The sequence below is a fragment of the Periophthalmus magnuspinnatus genome, chromosome 5 (genome assembly GCF_009829125.3).
Source record: "Periophthalmus magnuspinnatus isolate fPerMag1 chromosome 5, fPerMag1.2.pri, whole genome shotgun sequence".
Taxonomy (NCBI): Eukaryota; Metazoa; Chordata; class Actinopteri; order Gobiiformes; family Gobiidae; genus Periophthalmus; species Periophthalmus magnuspinnatus.
This window is the reverse complement of record NC_047130.1, coordinates 1,650,355-1,671,480: the sequence shown is the minus strand read 5'-3', so window position 1 is coordinate 1,671,480 and position 21,126 is coordinate 1,650,355. Positions and strand designations below refer to the sequence as shown.

The following is a 21,126-nucleotide window of genomic DNA, read 5'->3' as shown; positions in this document are numbered from 1 at the left end:
ATTTGTTGTGTTGTGATTTTAACGTCTTTCTTATTCTGTAAATCACTTTGTGTGTGATTTGTGATATAAATACACTTGCTTTGCCTTGTTTGTTGAAATCTGCTGGATGAATGTGACTTTTGGACAGTTTGGATGTTTGGTGAGTAAAACGAGACTTTATTTCTCGCTCTGATCACACACATTTGTTTATTCTCTTTGTGTTGTATTTTTCGTGTCAATTTTACTAATAAATCCTCAAATTCGTCTCTAAAACTGTGTCTTGAGCTGAAATCCCCTGTGGACGGGACGCTGGAGGGACCGAGGGGCTTTGTGTCTGTTATGGTCCAGTGATGTGTGACGGGACAGACAGGAGCACCACCCTCACACTGACCACACCGACCCGCTCCACTGCCACGCACCACCATGTACAGCAGCTCCATAATGGAAGAAAAAAAAAATAATAATTATGTTTATTTGTGAACAAGGCTCTCCATGTCCCAGCAACAAAGAACATTTCCCACATGTTAGAGCCACATGAACCGGGACTAAAGCGGGACTAAAATGGGACTAAAATGGGACTAAACCGGGACTAAACCGGGACTAAACCGGGACTAAAATGGGACTAAACCGGGACTAAACCGGGACTAAAATGGGACTAAACCGGGACTAAACCGGGACTAAACCGGGACTAAAATGGGACTAAACCGGGACTGAACCGGGACTAAAACGGGACTAAACCGGGACTGAACCGGGACTAAAACGGGACTAAAACGGGACTAAACCGGGACTGAACCGGGACTAAAGTGGGACTAAAACGGGACTAAACCGGGACTGAACCGGGACTAAACCGGGACTAAACCGGGACTGAACCGGGACTAAAGCGGGACTAAAATGGGACTAAACCGGGACTAAACCGGGACTAAACCAGGACTAAAATGGGACTAAAATGGGACTAAACCGGGACTAAAACGGGACTAAAATGGGACTAAAATGGGACTAAACCGGAACTGAACCGGGACTAAAATGGGACTAAAATGGGACTAAACCAGGACTAAACCGGAACTGAACCGGGACTAAAACGGGACTAAAACGGGACTAAAACGGGACTAACCGGGGCTAAACTGGGACTAAACCAGGATGGAACCGGGACGGAACTGGGGCTAAACTGGGACCATACCAGGGTCAAACCAAAACTAAACCAGGAGTAAATCAATGTTTTAGTGTTAATTTTATGCTGATTATTTAAGTTTTATTTTGTTGTATGTGATTTTAAAGTCTTTCTTATTCTGTAAAACACTTTGAATGACTTTGTGTCTGAATTGTGCTGGACAAATAAACCTTCCTTGCCTGTTTGTTCATTGTTGTAAATTATAAGCAGGTAAAAAAAACAAAAAAACAAGATGACCCAATCGTTTTAGTCCGTACATTTTTCTATCCTAGTGAAATGTCTTATCTTAATTAACACCACTTTTTAGCGACTGACGTTCAGCAGAGAAAACAGAACTAAACAAACTCAATATAACGCAACAGAAACCTTCGAAATCCCCCCGTTTCCTTTGAAAAACACAATTATCTGCTGTTAATCCATCACACATGACAATTACATTTTACACAGGTCCACAATTTGGTGAAGATTTGCTGCTGTTTCTTCTCCGCTGCCTCTGAGTCTCAAAACAAAAATCTGTCAGACGAGAGACGCCTTTTATTATCTACTCAACTCCGTGTTCTCTAGTATTTGATCTTGACTCATGAGGCAGCAACATTTTTGACTTTCCGCAGAATTAGAGCTTTGATTTCCCCACGAACGACTCGACTCTTCCGGTTTATGAAAACACTACACGTCTACAAAGGTGCGACTTATACTCCAGAGCGACCTATAATCCAGAAAATACGTTTTTTAATTTGATAAAAAAGTAAAAAACCTGACTATAGAAGAAGAAGAAGTCTATCCAAACATATTCTGCATCTTTCTATTTGCTGATAAACCTAAATTGTCTTTCATATTGACACTAATGATGAATCCGCGCGCAGTTTTGTCTCTTAGGATAAAGCCCCTTCATTTGTTTTCCTTGTGATTGACTGTGGCGGGAGATGCCAATCAGCTGACCGAGACGCCGACGAGCAAGTGGACACTCAAAATGCAAACCGCAGCTATTTTATTTCATACATTATTCACCTGATTACTCATCCTGCAGCTTCCGTTCCTCTTGGCATCTATCCATCATCGTGTGCCTTCCATCTATCCCAGTTTATTCGCTTTTTCGTGTCTGTTTCGGTGATAATCTCGCATCGTTCATCTTTCTGAGCAGCTCGTTTATAATTACCGTGTTTATTCCGCATTCATCAAACTGTCTCGTTAGTATCCATCACGTCGTGTGTTTTTGGTGTGTTGATAAGAGGTAATTTCGGACAGAACGCTCGTGTTCGTACCTGGTTTCCGGCCAGAAGAACGGTCCCTGGAATGGGGCTTGGTCGATATGGAATAGTGGCTCCCTTTGGCGGAGACTGGGCAGATAAGAAAGAAAAGATGATTAAAAGAGTGAGAGGAATGAGGAGATTAAACAAACTCAGGAGTGAGATAAAATGTATGGACAAAGAAATAACTAACAGCACACGGGACGGAGGAGAGATAATGGGTTTCTCAATATAAACATCCAATTATAGCAGCATTTCATTCCTTTAACAAAGCGCTTGAAACACAGCGTGGCCCAAAAGTCACTGACACTTTTAAATCTTCAGTCGCTCCTATAATTCTTAAGCTAAACTCACCAAATTTTAGCAGGAGGTAAACGGAACCCTCAGAGATTTTTGTTGATATATACAGTTATAATTGTTAATTTACACTTGAACTTATCACGACTTAAACTCGGGGAAGTAAAATGACCAAATTTCCGGGCTTATGTCTCTTATTTGATCCTCGATATTCCGTTTTAAGTCGTTTATCGTCTGAGGTTTATTCACAAACACCTTTTCTTTAAGATCGACTCACAGGAAGAAATCAGAACGAGTCAGGTCTGTGGAGATACTGCGCCCTGTCTTTGAAAAACACTTATTATTCCTTTAATGGTGTTTACGCTCGGAGCATCTCTGGTGTTAAAATGTTGAATTTGCCCCATGTGACTCAAAGTTCCACTGTACAATGAGGGTTCGTTCCTCGGTGCTGGATTTGCTCAGATTAATGTGGGAAGAGTCGTTCTAAACGCTCTGGAAAAATAAAATAAAAATATTTAGAAACAAAAGAGTTATACGTTTTTTTCAACTGTCAGTGACTTTTGGGCCGCCGTGTACTTTAGGAATCCACTACTATTTAAGTTAGACTCGAGGTTAGACTATGAAAATATCAAACTGTAATTAAACTTGGGTCTTTTTCACTGAGCTGTTTAAGGAGTTAGTAAAAAGTTAAATTTGTCTCCAAACAGTTAAAGCGCAGGTCTCGTGTACGCTATAACTTACATAACCATGACGAGTTATGTAAGTACGACCTGAATAAACCACTTGGCAGTTTTATCCGCTCTACTGTCAGAGGATTATTTACTTCTGCTGTTGGAACACTTTTAACAGAAGTTACAGGCGACAGAAACACAACGCCAAACTTTTAAACTGAGCTGCGACCTACTGCATTAAATAAGTACCTGGTGTAGTGTGTATATTTATACTTATTTGGATGTCAGTTAGTTGTAGTTGGGCTTGTATCAGGTTTTTTCAGCAAGTATTTGAGCGAAAACACTAGTCTGGCCTCTGAAATTTGTGAAAAACACTTATAAACTCATCATGGTGAGTATTTAAATTGCTCAGAATGTTAAACGTAGGTGAGGACCACTGAAAATAATTTAAAATGAACAAATTCTGTTTATTAAAGTAGTAAAAATCAGGTCGAGAGCCTTTAGTTTACACACATACACACAGGATTTGCATTACCATATTTTCCGGACAATAAGTGTCATTTGTTTTTTCAGTTCTGTCTGTGCTTCATGTACGTGTTTACATGTTGCAGTTCACTCATTTGACCACTAGAGGGCACGGGTGTGTTTGTAATACCTGTAAGAAAATTTACCTGACTCCTTTTCTTTTTTTTACATATTTAATTTCCCCTTATTTATCTCCTCTTCATTTATAAGACCATAAAGGTGATTATTTTTCATTTGGAACAACATTATAAATATAATTGTTTAGTTTATCATAAGTTTAGTTTAAGGTCGTGAAAACTACTTCCTGTTTTCCGTTTCAGCCTTTTACACTGATGCAAAGTTTTACTCCAACAGAGCACGATTTAAGAAACAACTGAAAAGTAAATTTGTGTAATTTTGTGTGTTTTGTGTAATATGAGCCAGAGCTTATGTTATATTTGATGTGTTTGCTAATTCTACGGTGTGAACTGTGATGAAAAAGTAAGACCACAGTAAACATCAGTGTCTCTCGTGTTTACGTTAAAGCTAAAATGTCTGTTCTTTATCTCGGATTTTGTAAAATAAGTTTCCCCCAAAAATGCGACTTATACTCCAGAGCAACTTATATATATTTTTTCTTCATTTTTATGCATTTTTGGCTGGTGCGATTTATACTCCAGTCCGATTTATAATCCAGAAAATTCAGTAATTCTCAAAAAAGCAATAATCACATTTTGTATCTGTAACTTTACACTTTACAAAAATCAAAGTCAGTGAGTTTACTAAACCCAGACAAAGGCACCGTGACTCACAAAATACTAATATCTTTGTAGGAGATTCAATGACAGAACTCAAGGACTAGAACATAAAAAAAAAACATTAAAAAGATCTTTCACGTTTCTCCAAAGCGGCAGTTTCTTTCACATTAGTCCCGTGATTATTACCACCTAAAGTTGTCACGTTTGTTTAAGTGATTTTCCACATTTTGTCAGCTGAGAGTTTCATTTGAAAGCTGTTTTATTTTTTATTTTTTTCATTTTTTGGCGTGATCGCTGCTGGGATCATGCGAACAGCTAATGCTCTCCTGATGAGATAAGCCATTACTTTTGCACTCCTAATGGTTTTCACTTCGCCCGAGCTAATTTTGTGTCACTTTGTCCGACTGTGACGCCCGGTTGTGTATTGCAGAATCTAAAATAATTACCTACGGAAACATGAAACGCACTAGACCTTGAAGCGATATTTCTCTTTCTGGCATTCATCCGTTGAAAGGGTCAGGAGGGTTTTTGCGATCCCAGCATGCAACGGGAGGCAGCAGCGTGTCACGGAGCTGATCAAAAGCTTCTTGTTTCAAAAATAGGGGAGGAGAATTTTACCTGGACAGTGTAAACTCATATCGCAGAGGCACTTAAAAGTAAAAGTGGTTAGTTTAAGGTCAGCGTCTCATTTCTTTTCTCTCAGTTCCGCCCTTTTCTCGCTCCACATTAAGGTGCTCTGAATACCAATGCGCTCTCGAGCCTTTGATTTCACTCTTCCTGCTTCTAAGCTCTCAGACTTATCATCTTAATGTCCGCCGCCTCCTAATAATTAGAATAAAACCATAAATTATAGATTGAAGTTCCCATTTGAAGATTACTAGATAGGTGAACTTTTATGTGATGTTATTGGGAGATCAGACAGGTCGACGTTTGCCTTGTTGCGAGAGTCTAAAATTAGTCCGCGGTTGCATCAGACTAGTGTTTCAAGTCGGGCTTTTGTGGCTAAGTGTGATCACAGTAAAACACATCAGGGAGACATCAAACTGGCTTTAAGGGCCGTATTCGTTGGCTCAGTTTGACAGCAGAGCAGATAGAGTTACTAAGGGACTAAGGAAACGCTCATTTAAAGTGGAAAAGGCAAGATGAGTTCTACCGCAGCTTAAAAAACTTCTGACACCAAATGCAGCGACTGGGGGTTGGGAAAGTGTCTCCGGTTCAAAGGTCGGTGGTCCAAATCCTGCTCCCGGTGTGAAAATCGTTGGTTGAGTGGGCAGATCTACTGCCCCACAGGTTAGGGGTTTGATCCCAGCTTCCTCCTCAGAATATTTTTGTTGTGTCCTTGGGCAAACACACTTAACTGCCTTGTTTCTAATGTCAGCGGACAATGGGTCAATAATTCTTTGACGTAAAGTGGTTTGAGGATGTGTATTTATTTTTTTATTTTATATATATTTTTATTTTATTAAATATTATTATTATTTATTTGTATTTATTCCAAGAACAGGTACACCTAAAGCACATTATTTTTGCTTTATTTATTTAGAATGGTTATTTTTTATTTTATTTTTTTTATTATTTATTTATTTATTTATTTATTTATTTATTTATTTATTTCAAGGACAGGTACACCTAAAGCACATTATTTAGCTTTATTTATTTAGAAATAAAAAATAAAAAAAAATTTTTTTTTATTTAATTTTTTTTAATCTATTTATTTATTTCAAGCACATATACACCTAAAGCACATTATTTTGCTTTATTTATAATTAAGAGGCTCGTGGCTATTTTAGTTTGTATATTTATTTTATATCATTTATTTTTTACATTTATTTATTTATTTATTTTCCATGATAATTTGCTGTCCATAATATATTCATAATAAGGAATTTATTTTCAATTTGTCCACCCTTATACCAATATTTATTTGTAATTCTGGGTTGGTTTTATGGTCACCAAAGGTCAAAGATCATTACTTTGGTTTTACTTAGATTTAATGAATTTATTCATATCCATCCATGGTTTTATTTCATTTAATTCCATATTCACAGTGTCTACAGTGTCGTTATAATCTAAACTACTCTAAAAAATGTTTGTATCATCAGCAAAGAGAATTAGTTTTAATGAATGTGATGCATTAAATATATCGTTTATATAAAGATTGAAAAGTATGGGCCCCAACACGGACCCCTGGGGAACCCCACAAGCAATGCCAATGTATTTAGATGAGTATTCTCCCATTTTAACATCCCCAGCTACTCCTCTGATTCCATATATTTCAAGTTTATTTAGCGAGATTGAATGATTAATTGCGTCAAATGCTTTTTTTCAGATTAATAAAGACAACAACAGCGTTTAAGTTTGAAAAGTGTCATAAAACGTGACCTTTTAACCATCATTAACATGTTTGTAATTAGGTTATTTTCAGTAAAGCGCCTGAAAAAATAAACAAAAACGTATTGTGCAGTTTATTTCCAACCAATAACAGGATTATAGAAGGTTTGATATTTAAGGAGGAGATGAAAGTGGAAAGAAAATCAAAGCATGAATAGAAGTAATAAAAGGCCACTCAGGATAATACTGTCTGATTGTGTTTTTTGATCGAGTAATACTACTAACAATTTTGTCCAGCTGCAAAACACCAGGTCGATCTGTATCCTCTGAGGTCGTGCTATTATTTACTAGTCAATGGGTTATTTTTGTGGTGCACAGAAAAGTAATGGAATGAATCACTCTGTTGTTTGGGCTGGAGCTTGTAATTTAGTAAATGGACTTAATTTGGTTTATTTTGACTCGTGCAAACTAAAACATGTATTTACGTGTTTATTTGGTTCCCTTCCTCCACACTTACCTCTAGTATAACAGTACAGATGAGCTTGACACACTGGATGATGGCGTCCTGGCTGCCCGATATGGTCACCTCCCTCTCGGTGGAGTTGGGGAGGAGGTCCCCCGCCACCTGCACTTGGGCCCCGGTGGTCTGAGCGGAGACAGAGCCAAAAGCGGCGTGAGCGTGACGTGCACATGCGGCTCGTGACAGTCTGAGGCGGCGGGACGTGCGCGGGGACACGGCTGACAGCTTCGGGATCAAATCTATTTATACCGTTACAGCAGGTACCGCCGCAGAGAACGACGCCGTGTCATCGTCGTGACAGAGAACAGGGAATTATTAATATATTTAATCAGACATGCACTTAGTTGTTTGCTGTTGCTATGGAAACGGTTGCTCTCTGAAAACTAAACAAAGGAAACAGAGGTTGAAAAAAAAAGAATAAATAAAGCACGTTCAGTATTAGACGATGTCAAACCAGTTTATCTTACGAGGATCAGATATAGTTGAACGTTCACTATGTAAGATTTTACTGCCTGACTTTTTTCTGAATGTGAACGTCCAGAGTCAAGAGGGAAACATCGTCATCCATCACGTTTATTTATTATGTTTATACAAGACCAGGGGTCGGCAACCTGCGGCTCTGGAGCCACATGTGGCTCTTTCATCTTAATACTGTGGCTCTGCGTGGCTTAGGAAAATAAATGATTGAAGTATTTAATTGAAGTGTATTTTATTTGTGTTCATTCTTTTTAAATTGGAGTTCTAAATTGGAAGATTATTGTGATCTTGAAATATTAAATTAAAATTATATGTTATTATTTTTTGTTGAAATAAGCGTCACATTCACAGAAGTTGAGAGAGGGACAAGAATCAAAATCAAGTTATTTCGGAGCTGATACAGAGGCTGAACTGAGGAAAAATCTATTCAAGAAGCTGAAAATTCAACTACACATGTGAGTTTTGTGTTCACTCAGTAAATACTTCATTCATTAAGATTTCAGAACACCTCACAGACTTTAAAAACAAGATTTAAGTGAGCAAAAAAATCTGAAAATCACATGTGAGCAGCTTTTCTCCACCATGAACTATGTTAAAAACAAACAGACGACACCTGAGGAAACATCAAAGTGACGTCGTAACTTCGTAGTGTAAACAATATATACAGTGTTATCTTCATTTTAGAAGTTTTAGAAGAAGAAAAGTATTAGCAGCTCCGTGGAAACCGGGTCCACATGGCTCTTTGGGGGTTAAAGGTCACCGACGTCAATAACTATAACATATATTTTGGCATAAATGAAGAAAAAATATTGAAAAACACTTCCTAATATTTGGATTTCAAATTTGTCACACTGTATTATTGGTGCAGGAGTTTTATTACTTACCTCTCTAATTTCTTTGATTTTGGATCCTCCTTTGCCGATGAGCGATCCGCACTGACTGGCCGGGATGACTAACCGCAGAGTGACCGGAGGCTTGTTGGTCATTGTGCCGTTGGCCACCAGAGCCGTCAGGTCCTGTCCACAGAAACACAGAGATTCACGGTGATGAGAGTCGAACTGAGCAAAAAAACTGATGCATGAGTCAGTCTGGTCTCCCCCGAGCTGAGACGATTTAACAGGTAACATCTGCTGTTTTCCACCATTAGCCCGTCCATCACTGTAAACGCCTCACACTGTATTAAGCTCACATATGTCAGACGTGTTTGGGGCGACTCAGAAAACACGATATGTCGCTATTAGAGGAGGGATGGACCATGTGTGCGGCTAATATTCGTTTAGTTACATTACATTTTGTTATAGTTTTACAAAAAGGAGCAGTTAAATGGTTAAACTACTTAATTTTGCGGGGCTGTACAACAATTTTTAAATATTTATATAGGCCAAGCAAGGTCAAACTCATGTTCATACTTGTTCATTAACTGTTTCTATATTTATTACTTTTTCAGGTTACAAATATTGCATATGCATGTCCGTAAATGTCATAAATATGGCTGGATAACTGCGCATCTCCTGATTAACTGACAAATTAAGACAGTCATACCTTTAATCTACCTCGTCGTGGGCCACATAAAATGACACGGCGGGCCACATTTGGCTCGTGGGCCTTGAGTTTGACATCAAGCAAGACCAATATCTAATACTGTACACGGGAAAAATCGTTTAGATAGGATTTTATGCATCTTATACTAACGTTCAATGAAACAAAATCACATCAGTTTGCCCATAATGTTATTTTTTTATGTTTTTTCTTAGATCTTTTAACGTCGAGAACCTCAAAGTACCCGTTCCCCCTCTCTCGGTCCAGGACGTCCCTTGTGTGAGACGATAGCCGTGACCCGTCCCCTCCTGTCCGTCATCCGTCCATTCAAATGCACAGCACACTTTACATTTGCTGTGGTCACTCGTCCCTGTCGCTCTCGTCCTGTCACTGTCTGCCTCTGTGACCTTGGCTGCTTCTTGTTTGTTTATTGTACGTCATAAAAGCCACTGGTCCAATAGTAAAGAGTCAGTGGATGGATGAGTTATAGATATTGCTCCGTTTGTGCAATAATCCACCAACACTAAGAGAAATACACTCAACACAGACCGTCTTGGATTAAACTGGGGCTCGGTCGTAGATCTGTCATTATTTCTATCACTATTCTTCACTCTGCAGCTCAAATGTTAAAAAATAAGAAAAGGTCCCAGGTAAGTTTTTTTTTGTGCTTTTTTTGTTTTCATGCAAGTGTTGATATCATCTGCAGTTGTACAAGTTACATTTTAATTACATTTTTCCTCATTTTAATCCCCACATGTCCCACCTGTTTTCCCCAAGATCCCCTTTTGATTGGTATATAAAGAAGAAAAATGTTTTAGAATAAATATACAATAAAGATCAAAATATACATATAGTAAAAAATAAAATAAAATAATTAATAATAATAATAATACACAAATTAAATACACAGTAAGGATAAAAAAATTAATAATAATAATAAATATACAAAATAATATACAGAAATTAAATATACAATAATAATAATAATAATAATAATAATAATACACAAATTAAATACACAGTAAGGATAAATAATAATAATAATAATAAATATACAAAATAATATACAAAAATTAAATATACAGTAAGGATAAAAAATAATAATAACAATAATAGTAGTAATAATAATAATAGTAATAGTAAGTTAATTAATAAAATAAAAAATGTACTAAGTAAGTTCTAAGGCAAACATAATATATACACTATACAATAAATATATTCAGTCCATATGATTGTGTTTTTCTTTACTGCACTATAAGTCATACATTATCCAGCCCTACCTCAGTCTCTCCTTAATCTCTTAAAATTCTCTGTGTATCCTCTCTCCTCTTTCTGGAAGGCACTCTGTCTTCCCCGTCCTTTTAATTAACTCTACTTACAAATCACAGCCTGCTAGAATCACCTGGCTCTTATAAACGTGATCAATCCCTTCATTTGGACACTGCACTGGAGGCGCTTGTTCGCACGGGGTCTGCTCTGGCCACAGCCAAGAAACACTGCAGCTCGTCCTCTGGAAAATATGACTGTCTTTATTTATCCCAGCGTGTCACATAGATGTCTGGTACACAAGTCTTTTCCCTATTTTTGCTGTAATTGACAGACAGCGGGCCCACACATGCACGCTCCCCTCTCCATGTGACGTGCCGGCGGAGCCACTGAAACGGTTTGGTGAAATGAAATAATCTTGAGCTGTCAGTGGGGGTAGAATCGTCCCAGCTTTTGCTACTACGTAAACTTATATATTTTTATTTTCCCTCCGTGCAGCAGTAGTGCCGTGTTTGTTTGTGTCACGTAAAAATAAAGCGAGTGAGAGTGCGGCGTCTTTGAGCGAGGAAGGTGGGTTATTTTGAACAATGCTGACTCCTTTGGAATCCAAACTTTACAAAGTAATACACAAAGCATAAACTCCGTGCTGTATAATCCCCATAGTTATTCAGAGCGATACATATCAGCAAAAACATATCTGCATGTGCAATACTGCAGTAATGAAAACTGCAAAATATACTGACTTTAGGAATGATTCTCCAAAATGTCTGATTAAATAAATGCATGTGATGGTATTGTGCTAACATGATATACATTTAGTACAGTAAACAACACCGTACATGCTCCCAGCGGACATCCACACTACAGTTTGCTTTGGTCACACGTGCCCGCTACATAACCGACATTTTCCACTTGTCCCAACTGCAAAACGTTAATTGTACTTCACCGTATTCATGAAATATTAGTAAAAAATGGTAAGGTAATTAAATAAGAAACGATCTGAGCGTAAGAGAATGTACCAACGCCGTCGAGAGAGCAGCTCAGGGCTCCAATCTGCTGTTCATCTCCATCTCAAAGACACTAACCGCGAAAGAAGAAGAGAGTGAGGATCAGATCTGAGCCAGAGGAAAGAAACGGTTTGAGAGGAGAGTTTAAGAAGATATTTTTTGTTAGGAAACACAATCCTTCCTTAAACAGAAATAAGACCTTAGACATCATCTATCTCCCGTGTATAACTCCATCCTCAGACCCAAAGCAAACAAAAGAAACAAAAGAGAACAATAGTAGAGCCATTAAATGTTGAATAGGGCCATTAAGGCTGAAATTGGAGCCACTTCAGACAGATATAAGGCAGTGTCCAGCAGTAATCTGACCAGAACTGAAGAAGCGGGTTTGACGAACGACTTAATATAAAAAATAAGATAAAAATAAAGGAAATATGTGTCTTTTTCAGAAGCACCAGATCTAAACCAGGTCAAAAAATAGGGCTATTCGCTCTGAACTAGGGTTAAACCAGGGCTAAAACAGAACAGAAAGAACTACACAGCCTGTTTTTCGAGTTCTAAACAAAGGACTAACCCAAAGAAGAACAAAAAACAATGTCCTTACTTAACACTAGAAGTCAAATGTCGTAGCTAAACACGGGGCCTCAAACAGCTCGGGTGATGCTCTGTATTTTAATGAGAGAAAAGATGCATCTACAACGCCTTTATTTGCACAAGTGATGGAGTAAACGCAGGTTGCCACAGCCCTAATGACTGGAAAGAGAAGGCAGAGGAGGAGGCGGAGGACGACAGATTCAAAGAACTCTAGATGGCTCCACTCAGAGGATTTAAGGCTGTGGTATTAAACGAGTCTGTGAGATGGAGATGAAAGGAGGAAGATAGTTTCAAAAAGGCGGAAAACATATAGAAAATATAAGAAGCTAATGCTAATGAAAGAGAAAGAGGAATGAGCTTATCAGAAAATATTATACGAGATTTAAATGGGTGAATCATATGTGCGCAAATTGACCCTCGTTTGTTATCGGTTTTAATGCATAATCTCAATGTGAAATATGCAAAAAAATGCTAGTTTGAAGCCAAGAAGAACGGCATGTTGACATATTTTAAAGTGCATACGACAGATTAAACATGCACATTCTACTAAAACAAACTTAACATGTTTTATCTTTTCAGTTTTGCCCAGTTTTCCAATTTTGGTTGGACATGAGCAGCAGATACAAAGATGCATAGATGTAATTTCATAACAGTTTTCTCGCAACCAAACTGTAAACAAGGCTCCAAGTTTGTCTAATTTGCACAATATTAATGACTTAATAATAAAAAAAACATATATGACAGCACTTTTATATTCTTATCGTCCAGAAAATACGATAAGTGTCACTTTTTCCATAGTTTCTCGGGGTGTGACTTATATGTGAAATGATTCAAATCTATAATGTCACATGTTGGTTCTTGTCTATTTTCTCTGTTTTAATGTAGTTTCTTGTAGTTTTAATGTAGTTTCTTCATCACAATCAGACCTGGAGTTGTGTTTTGTTTCATTCACACATGTTTAACACACAAACCTGCACATTTAGGCTGAAAACACTCTGTTCCACCTTGTGATGTCATCATGTGGTGATACAGGAAGTGCTTTATTGTGTTTTTAAATGTCATACAGCTTCACCAGAATCATTTTGATAACTGGCAATTTTCAGGAATTGTCGATCTCTACGAGCAAAAAAGTAAAAGGAGCTGTTAAAGTTCTGCTTCATGACATCACAAGGTGGAACGGAGCATTCTGAGCTTTAGAGATTTAGACAGAATACTCTATTTTCTGGACGATAAGTGTGACTTTTTCCACAGTTTGTCGTTGGTGCGACTTATACTCAGATGTGACTTATATGTGAAATGATTCAAATCTATAATGTCACATGTTGGTTCTTGTCACAGTGACAGTCGTGCGAGGGGCTCTAGACTTGGACCAGTATCTACTCCTCCTGAACCACTCAACATTTAAAATATCAACATTACACTCATTTAAAAGACAAAGACAAACACTGAACGCTTCATCTTCCTCTGGAGTTGGTGGATTTGTTCAGAAGTGACACCGAGGATGAAGAATTCAATGGATTTATTGATTTGGAGTGAGATCCAGAGTAAACTTGTTGTTTTTTCTGCTTTATTTATCTGATTAACTGTTAATATCTTACGTTAACAAACCAGACACGTGTTCAGTTCTGTCTGTGCTTCATGGAGCTGAATAAATATAAATGTGTTACGTTAGCGTGATGTACTGATATTCAGCCTGTTGGTCCACATTTTATTATTATTATTAGAACTTGACTTTAAAGATAAAATGTCTGTTCTTGGTCTCGGATTTTGTAAAATAAATTTCCCCAAAAATGCGACTTATATATGTTTTTTTTCTTCATTATTTTGCATTTTTTTGGCTGGTGCGACTTATTCTCCAGAGCGACGTAAAGTCCAGAAAATACGATACTTGTCTCTTTGGAGATTTTATTGATTTTCCTCGAATGCTGCAGTTTACTGATGGTGCCACCTGCTCGTCTCCATGGAGATAGAAAAGTTTAATGCCAATTTATGGAACTTTTAAGGCGACACATTTACATCTATTTTACATATTTTACATATATTTTATTCTTATTATTTTAACTTTCCTTTAAAGATAAAATGTCTGTTCTTGGTTTCGCATTTTTGGGGGAAATTTATTTAACAAAATACGACTTATTATATATGTTTTTTGTTCATTATTATGCATTTTGTGGCTCCGGAGCGACTTATACTCCAGAAAATACTGTAAATTAATCTTTGAACTGGCAGAAAAAACACATTTTCCCTACGTTTCGAATGTAATTTTGTGCATTAATGACAAAAAAAACGGATTCTCTTTTCAAACTCAAGGCGTTTCTTCTCAAACTGCCACTTAATTGACGTAAAAATGTGACGATTAATATTGAACACACAGTTTGTTGCATGAATAGCAGTGATGTGCGTCCATACCTCTTCCAGTTTGAACGCGATCATGGTAAAAGCCCGGAACACGCAGTCCGTGGGTCCCGTGATGGTGATGATCCTCTCGGGACAGGAACCTTCTGAGATATTGATCCTGGCGCTGCTCTGGAGGTGCACACACACACACACACACACACACACAGACACATAGGGGAGGGGTCCGGGAAGGAGGAGGCGGGACGGGGGAGTCAAATTAATTTACAAGGGTCAAGGGGTAAAGGAAAAGGATTGAAGAATGAGTGATGGGAGGCAGTGGGGTGGACACAAGTGATACGAGGAGTTAAGGGAAGGGGGAAGGAACGGCAGAGAACATGTTAATGGGGGAGGGTCCGGACACACAACAGGAGTAAAACACTTTTCATATTTACTTTATGCCCCAGTCCCAAACAGAGAACCCGTGTGATGGAGGAGGAGGAGGAGACGACGGCACACGGAGGTCGAGCGGAGACTTTAAGGATGAGATTGTGAGAAACGCCTGATTTGTGTTTGTAAAATCATCAGAGAATGGGTCTACTGCAGGTTTTGGTTTGATTTTGATGAGTTCCACCTCAAAAAGTGATATAATTGTCCGATTTACAAAGGCTATTTAAGTTAGGACTAGTATAATCTTGTATTGTTGGTGAAATCCAGTGTTAAATGTCGAGAATTTTGAGTAAACATCACCAAGAAAAGAAGAAAATCCAACCATTGGCCAACAAAACACAAGCTAATGGTTTCCACACTGACTGACCAACTATTAAGTAGAATGACATGTTAGTAAAGGTGAATCATCTATTTTTTTCAGTTTTTTCTGGTTCATCTACCATATTTTCTAGACGATAAGTGTCACTTTTTTCATAGTTTGACTTATACTCACATGAGACTTATATGTGAACGGGAAAATTTCAGATTTGATTTAGAAAAATGTCTCTTCAGTGAGTTTCTATTCGACTGTCGGGTTTAATCCAGACTGAAAACAAAACAGAGTGAAAGGAGAAAACTGGAGAAAACTGGAGACTTTTTTATTTATGATTTTGAAAAAGAGTGGAATGGATTTAAGCTAAAATGTTTTACAGCCTGTTGTTCCACATTTTATTATTATTATTATTATTAGAACTTGATTTAAAGATAAAATGTCTGTTCTTGGTCTCGGATTTTGTCAAATAAATTTCCTCAAAAAATGCGACTTATGTGTTTTTTTCTTCATTATTCTGCATTTTTTTTGCTGGTGCGACTTATTCTCCAGAGCGACTTATACTCCAGAAAATCAGGTACTTGTCTCTTTGGAGATTTTATTGGTTTTCCTGGAATGTTGCCGTTAACTCTCACTTGGTCTGATGGTGCCACCTACTCGTCTCCATGGAGATAGAGAAGTTTAATGCAAATCTGTGGAACTTTCAAGGCGACACATTTTAATATCTATGGACAAAAAACAGTTTTCGGGTGGAGACTCAGCTAAGCTACATCAGAAATGCGCAAACTGTGGCCTGGGGGCTAAACGCGGCCCTCAGACTCATTTTTCTTGGCCCTAAAGCTTCTATATAATTGACCCACATTACTTTAAACAGCACTTTTTACTGTATATTTCTGAAAATCTACTTTAACAAGCTCATATCAAGTATTCAATGTGTCCCACTGATGATGTAAGTGTGAATAAAGGTCTAGTGGTTCAGTCTAACTTGTAGTAAACACAGATTTGAAGTATTCACTGTATTTGCGACCAGTCCATGGCCCTCAGTTGTCCCTCTGCTTCGTCTGTGTTTTTATATTTGGCCCCTTCATGAGAAAAGTTTGGACGCCCCTGAGTTACATGGTGCGTTTTGAATCCACACACTTGAACACTTCCAGGAGTTTGCATGAAAAATTACAGGATTATGTGAGAAAAGGGGCTAAGGACGGAATGATTCAGAGCCGGGTATGAGCTAAATGAAGGTGAGGGTTTGTGCAGAGAGTTATAAAAAGGAAAAGGGAGTGATGGACAGACAGAGAGGAGAAGATCAGTGGAAGTGGAAAGACCAGGGCTGACAAATATCTAACTCAATCGAAGGAGGAGCTTACGTTAAAGTATAGATGCACTTTATGGTTAAACAGGATGAGCGTGAGGAGATGAATGACAATCAAAGGAGAATGGAAGGTCTTTTAAAACGTTTCTCTGTCTTTTGTAGCGTTTGACGTGTTTGTTTTTACGCTGCCGTGAGTTAAACGTTAATGGCGTATTTTCCTACTTTTCAACAATATGTGTACAGTCAAACACATAGTCATAAAACATATTAACTTGTGGCGTGTGCTCACATTTGTATGCCGAGTTTGAGCCGGTCTATGTGGGCGTTTATGCTAATTGAATAACAACCACTGAGCTGCAATTTATTGGAACAGGTCTATCTATGGGCTAATGTCTTCATTTACATTTGGTTTGATGATCCTGTGGTTTAAGGCTTAAATATTGTCCGTAATCCCTGTGAACCTTTTGTTATTGTGCATTTTGTGACACTTTTACTGAGCGATAATAAACACATTTTCTTTGCAGGGTAATTTCTCACAAGTACAGGCTGTAATGTCCTAACTGGCTCAACTTGAGTGTTATTTTGGTGCAGTTTTAACTTATTTATTCCCCTGACAGACAGACACATCCCTGAAACTCTCCCCTATCTCTCTCGTCTCCGTGGAGCGCACACATCGCGACGATTTCCTCCGGGGACAAACATTTTTAACACAAATCCACCCTCCGGACAACAATTTTCCAACTAAACAGCGTCAATTTTGTCTCATTAAAACTTTTTTGCTGCTTGTTTACTCGGAGAACGCCACCTTGAGGAGCGCTGTGACCTATTTAGCGAAGGCAAGATGGGAATAAAACATCTATTTGTTATGGGTCACCAAAGTTTGAGTTTTCACTTGTGGCATTTGTTTTATAGATTTGTGTAACTCGCTGGGCCGGCGCTGTCGCTTTCTCGGCGTTTTACTCGAGCCTTCGTCAGACGGGGATGATCTTTGAGCTTTAATTCTCCACAGTTTAGCCTCGTCTTATCGTACGGACGCTTTTCGTATTCAGATCAGGTGTGGTATATATGTTAACCACTGATTCCTGCGCTCTGCCGTACTCGGGAATAAGCCTTTTACTTGTCTGAGATTTGGAATAAGAAAAAAATGAAGTGATGGTATTCGATCTTTTAAGGACGAGTTTCTACGGGGAATAAAAACGACGCAGAGATAGTGATAGTTTGGACACTCGGAAACATTTATTCGTATGTTTTTAGTTGGACAAAATGGTAACACTTATAAAAACTACGCTTACTAAGTACTTTATGAATACCCTAACCCAAACTCCCAACCATAACGCTTCATTAAGTAGCTACAAAGCCTGATTAGTTCATTATGAATTAAGTCTTTGTGCATGTTTTATTACCGCGCTGTTCTCTGATCTATGTTCTAATGTTTCGTCGTCACAAACAGACCTGGAGTTGGTGTTTCGCTTCATTCACACACGTTTAACGCACAAACCCTGCAGATTTAGACTGATTTAGACTCACTCTCTCAAACTGAAAACACCCCGTTCCACTTTGTGATGTCATTTGGTGAAACAGGAAGTGCACCTCTGTGTTTTTTAAAACTCCAAACACCGTCACTCGCCTGGACGTCACATTTTGAGCTTTGTAGATGTAACAGACGGATAATAAAGTGTGACTCAACCATGTGTGAATGAAACAAAACACAACTCCAGTGTGTGTTTTTGACATTACGACGTGGCTAAAACTCGCAATTCAGTCATTTTTGCGTAATAAAAGACCTTTAAGTTTATAAAAATTGTAGTTATTATAAAGTGAAACCCAAAAATACAACTTTATAATCCACTTTAGAGCTTAGACTGTTACTATTTACCATCACTACTTATGTACCATTTGATACACTGAGTACAGTACACGCTTACGCCCTTTTTTAATATATTTTTGTCTTGGATGTCACGAGAAAGACAAGGACATGTATTCCGCTGGGAGAGTGCATGACGACGTCTCCGCAGGCTGCTTCTTCTTCTTCTTCTTCTTCTTCTTCTTCTTACCAGGCCAGAGACAGCAAAGACAGCTAAAGACGAGCGCGGCGTGACAGGCGGCTCCAGCTAACTACTTTGAACTACACACTGACGGCAAAAGTAATACGGTAATAAACGGGTGAAACAATGACTTATTTTACTTTGTAGGCAACTTTCGGATGCAAATATTTATCCAGTCTTTATTTAATTGCGCGGTGTAATGATTCTGGACGTGTTTGTCGTGTTAAAATGACTGTTTCCAAACGGGCGGCGCATTTTGAGCAGGTCCCAATTAGCAGATTGGACGTCCAAGGTTATGAAGGTTATGTGGAAGCAAAGCGGGAAAGACGTGACAGACGCAAGAAAGAATAGAGTGACTTACCTCTTCTCTTATTCTCTTTACAGTTTCTCCTTTCTGTAGAGACACAACGGTTGAACAGTGAGGTTTGTGGAAGATACACGACAATATTAGCACAATATATCGAGTCAAATAACGTTAAATTAAACAAAAGTACAGAAAGATTTAACATGTTTGGTCTGTTTAATACAATCCGCATGTTTTTACCTCACATTACCTTCAACTGTCAATGTTACAGTTTGAAATATTAAACCTGTAAGTGCAAAAACAGCATTTGCAACGTTTTCATGTCGGTGTAAAAATAAAAAACGTCTGCATCTGCACATCTAAGAGCTGCTGTGACAGATCCCAGCGGTCAAACGGGAAAAATGTGTCGAGACTCAGGTGTAGGTGACGTTGTGATCAGATGATGATTGAGTTTGTGTGTTTTTTTTTGTGTGTGAACAGTTTAGTGTCAGCTCTCGCTCTGTGACGGGCTCGATGGCGGCGTGTGGCGTGTGGATTCTGCAGAGCTGTCACTTGTGTTGTCATAATATCAAAGTTTACGACTCCATTTTGACACTGAGGCTTGTTTCTCGATTCCAATTTCGATTCCTCTTTTTGTATAACACATAATATAATCTTAAGCACACAAAACGTATACTTTTTTTATAATATTATCGTGTAATCCTACTTCATATTTATGTATTTTTTTCAGCATTGATACTTGTTCAAACGAGGATCTTTTGATACTAGATTTAGCAAGACAAGTTTACACAAGATAATTCAAAGTGTTTTACAGAAAAAAATCACAATATAGGAAATCGAAACGTAAATAATCAGGAGAAAAGTGCAAAATAAAACTCTTTCAGTCATACGCACAGCTAAAAAGAACTGTTTTGAGTGTCATCTGCAGAGTTGTGGTAGGACACTGCGTATTAACTGGCCTAACGACAACAATAGGGGTCCCAGGATTGACCCCTGAGGCACCCCACAGCACAGGGACATTTTCCAATTTCCACAAAGAACTCCTTGTTTTCTAGATAGGACTTAAACCGGTTTAGTGCAGTACCACAGATGATCAGTAACTGTTCAATATCGTGGCATCGAGACTGTTCTTCTTTTCCGCAGTTTTCAAAGCTCTTGACTCAGTATCGATTAGTGTCCGTTTGTGTATTAGAACTTTACCAGTGACTGCACATTACTCCACATTATGGCTGCCGTGTATAAGTTTAATGGCCTCTTTATGCACTAGCGCACTGCACTCCGCTCGACCACACGCTGAACCAAAGAGAAGAGAAACGTATCTAAATATACGCTGAAGGAAATCACTGATAATCACGGGTTAGCTGCTGCGAGGCCAACGGTCATTATCTCACTGCACTGATATATTTGGAACAAGCCTGCCAGGGATTATTTAACATGTCTGACGTGAAACTGAATGACACCAAAAGTTGATTTTCAGGAAGTTTGTAACGACGTGGGCCTCAAGGGAATCTTCATGCAGATTTCATGGTGAGTTTGTGCAGCAGTAGTGGGATTACAGTTAATATTATCTTAAGAAAAGCACACGGAGCTGAAGATGGCACACATAGATACATAGATTAGCACCTTCAGGGCAATAAAAATACTTTTCACATACAAAGGTTTTGCAGAAGGGAGTAATTTTCAGTATACAATGTGCTTTAACGCTTACAATACAATACAAACACAATATTGATCATGAAAAGACGCTCACCTTGCCGATAATGCTTCCTACTTCCTGTAAGAGACAAAACAAACGTGTCAATCGCGTTGTCGGTTTTGAAACATTATTCGATCCTTCGCACAAACACAAACACACGCAGTTCAATAACTACTGTTCTACACGTATTAATCTTAGTCGGGCGAAGATCGTTATATTTAAAACTAAAATAAACGTACAGTGGTCCCTCGCTGTATCGTGGTTCATCTTTCGTAGTCTCGCCGTTTCGTGGATTTTTCCAGTGCGATTCTACACACGTTTTT

At 38.3% G+C, this 21,126-nt stretch overlaps 1 protein-coding gene across 4 annotated transcripts in view; it reads right to left on the bottom strand.

The window, feature by feature from the left end:
- The window catches only part of pcbp4 (poly(rC) binding protein 4), a 105,796-nt gene that overhangs the window by 24,577 nt on the left and 60,093 nt on the right, over positions 1-21,126 (bottom strand). For all 4 annotated transcript variants that reach the window (XM_033967150.2, XM_055222147.1, XM_055222148.1 and 1 more), the window contains exons 4-9: positions 20,858-20,881; positions 19,165-19,197; positions 14,765-14,881; positions 8,837-8,968; positions 7,473-7,601; positions 2,410-2,484 (exon numbers count right to left, since the gene is read on the bottom strand). In XM_033967150.2, the coding sequence (XP_033823041.1) occupies positions 2,410-2,484; positions 7,473-7,601; positions 8,837-8,968; positions 14,765-14,881; positions 19,165-19,197; positions 20,858-20,881 (510 nt within the window). The remainder of the gene's footprint in view (positions 1-2,409; positions 2,485-7,472; positions 7,602-8,836; positions 8,969-14,764; positions 14,882-19,164; positions 19,198-20,857; positions 20,882-21,126) is intronic.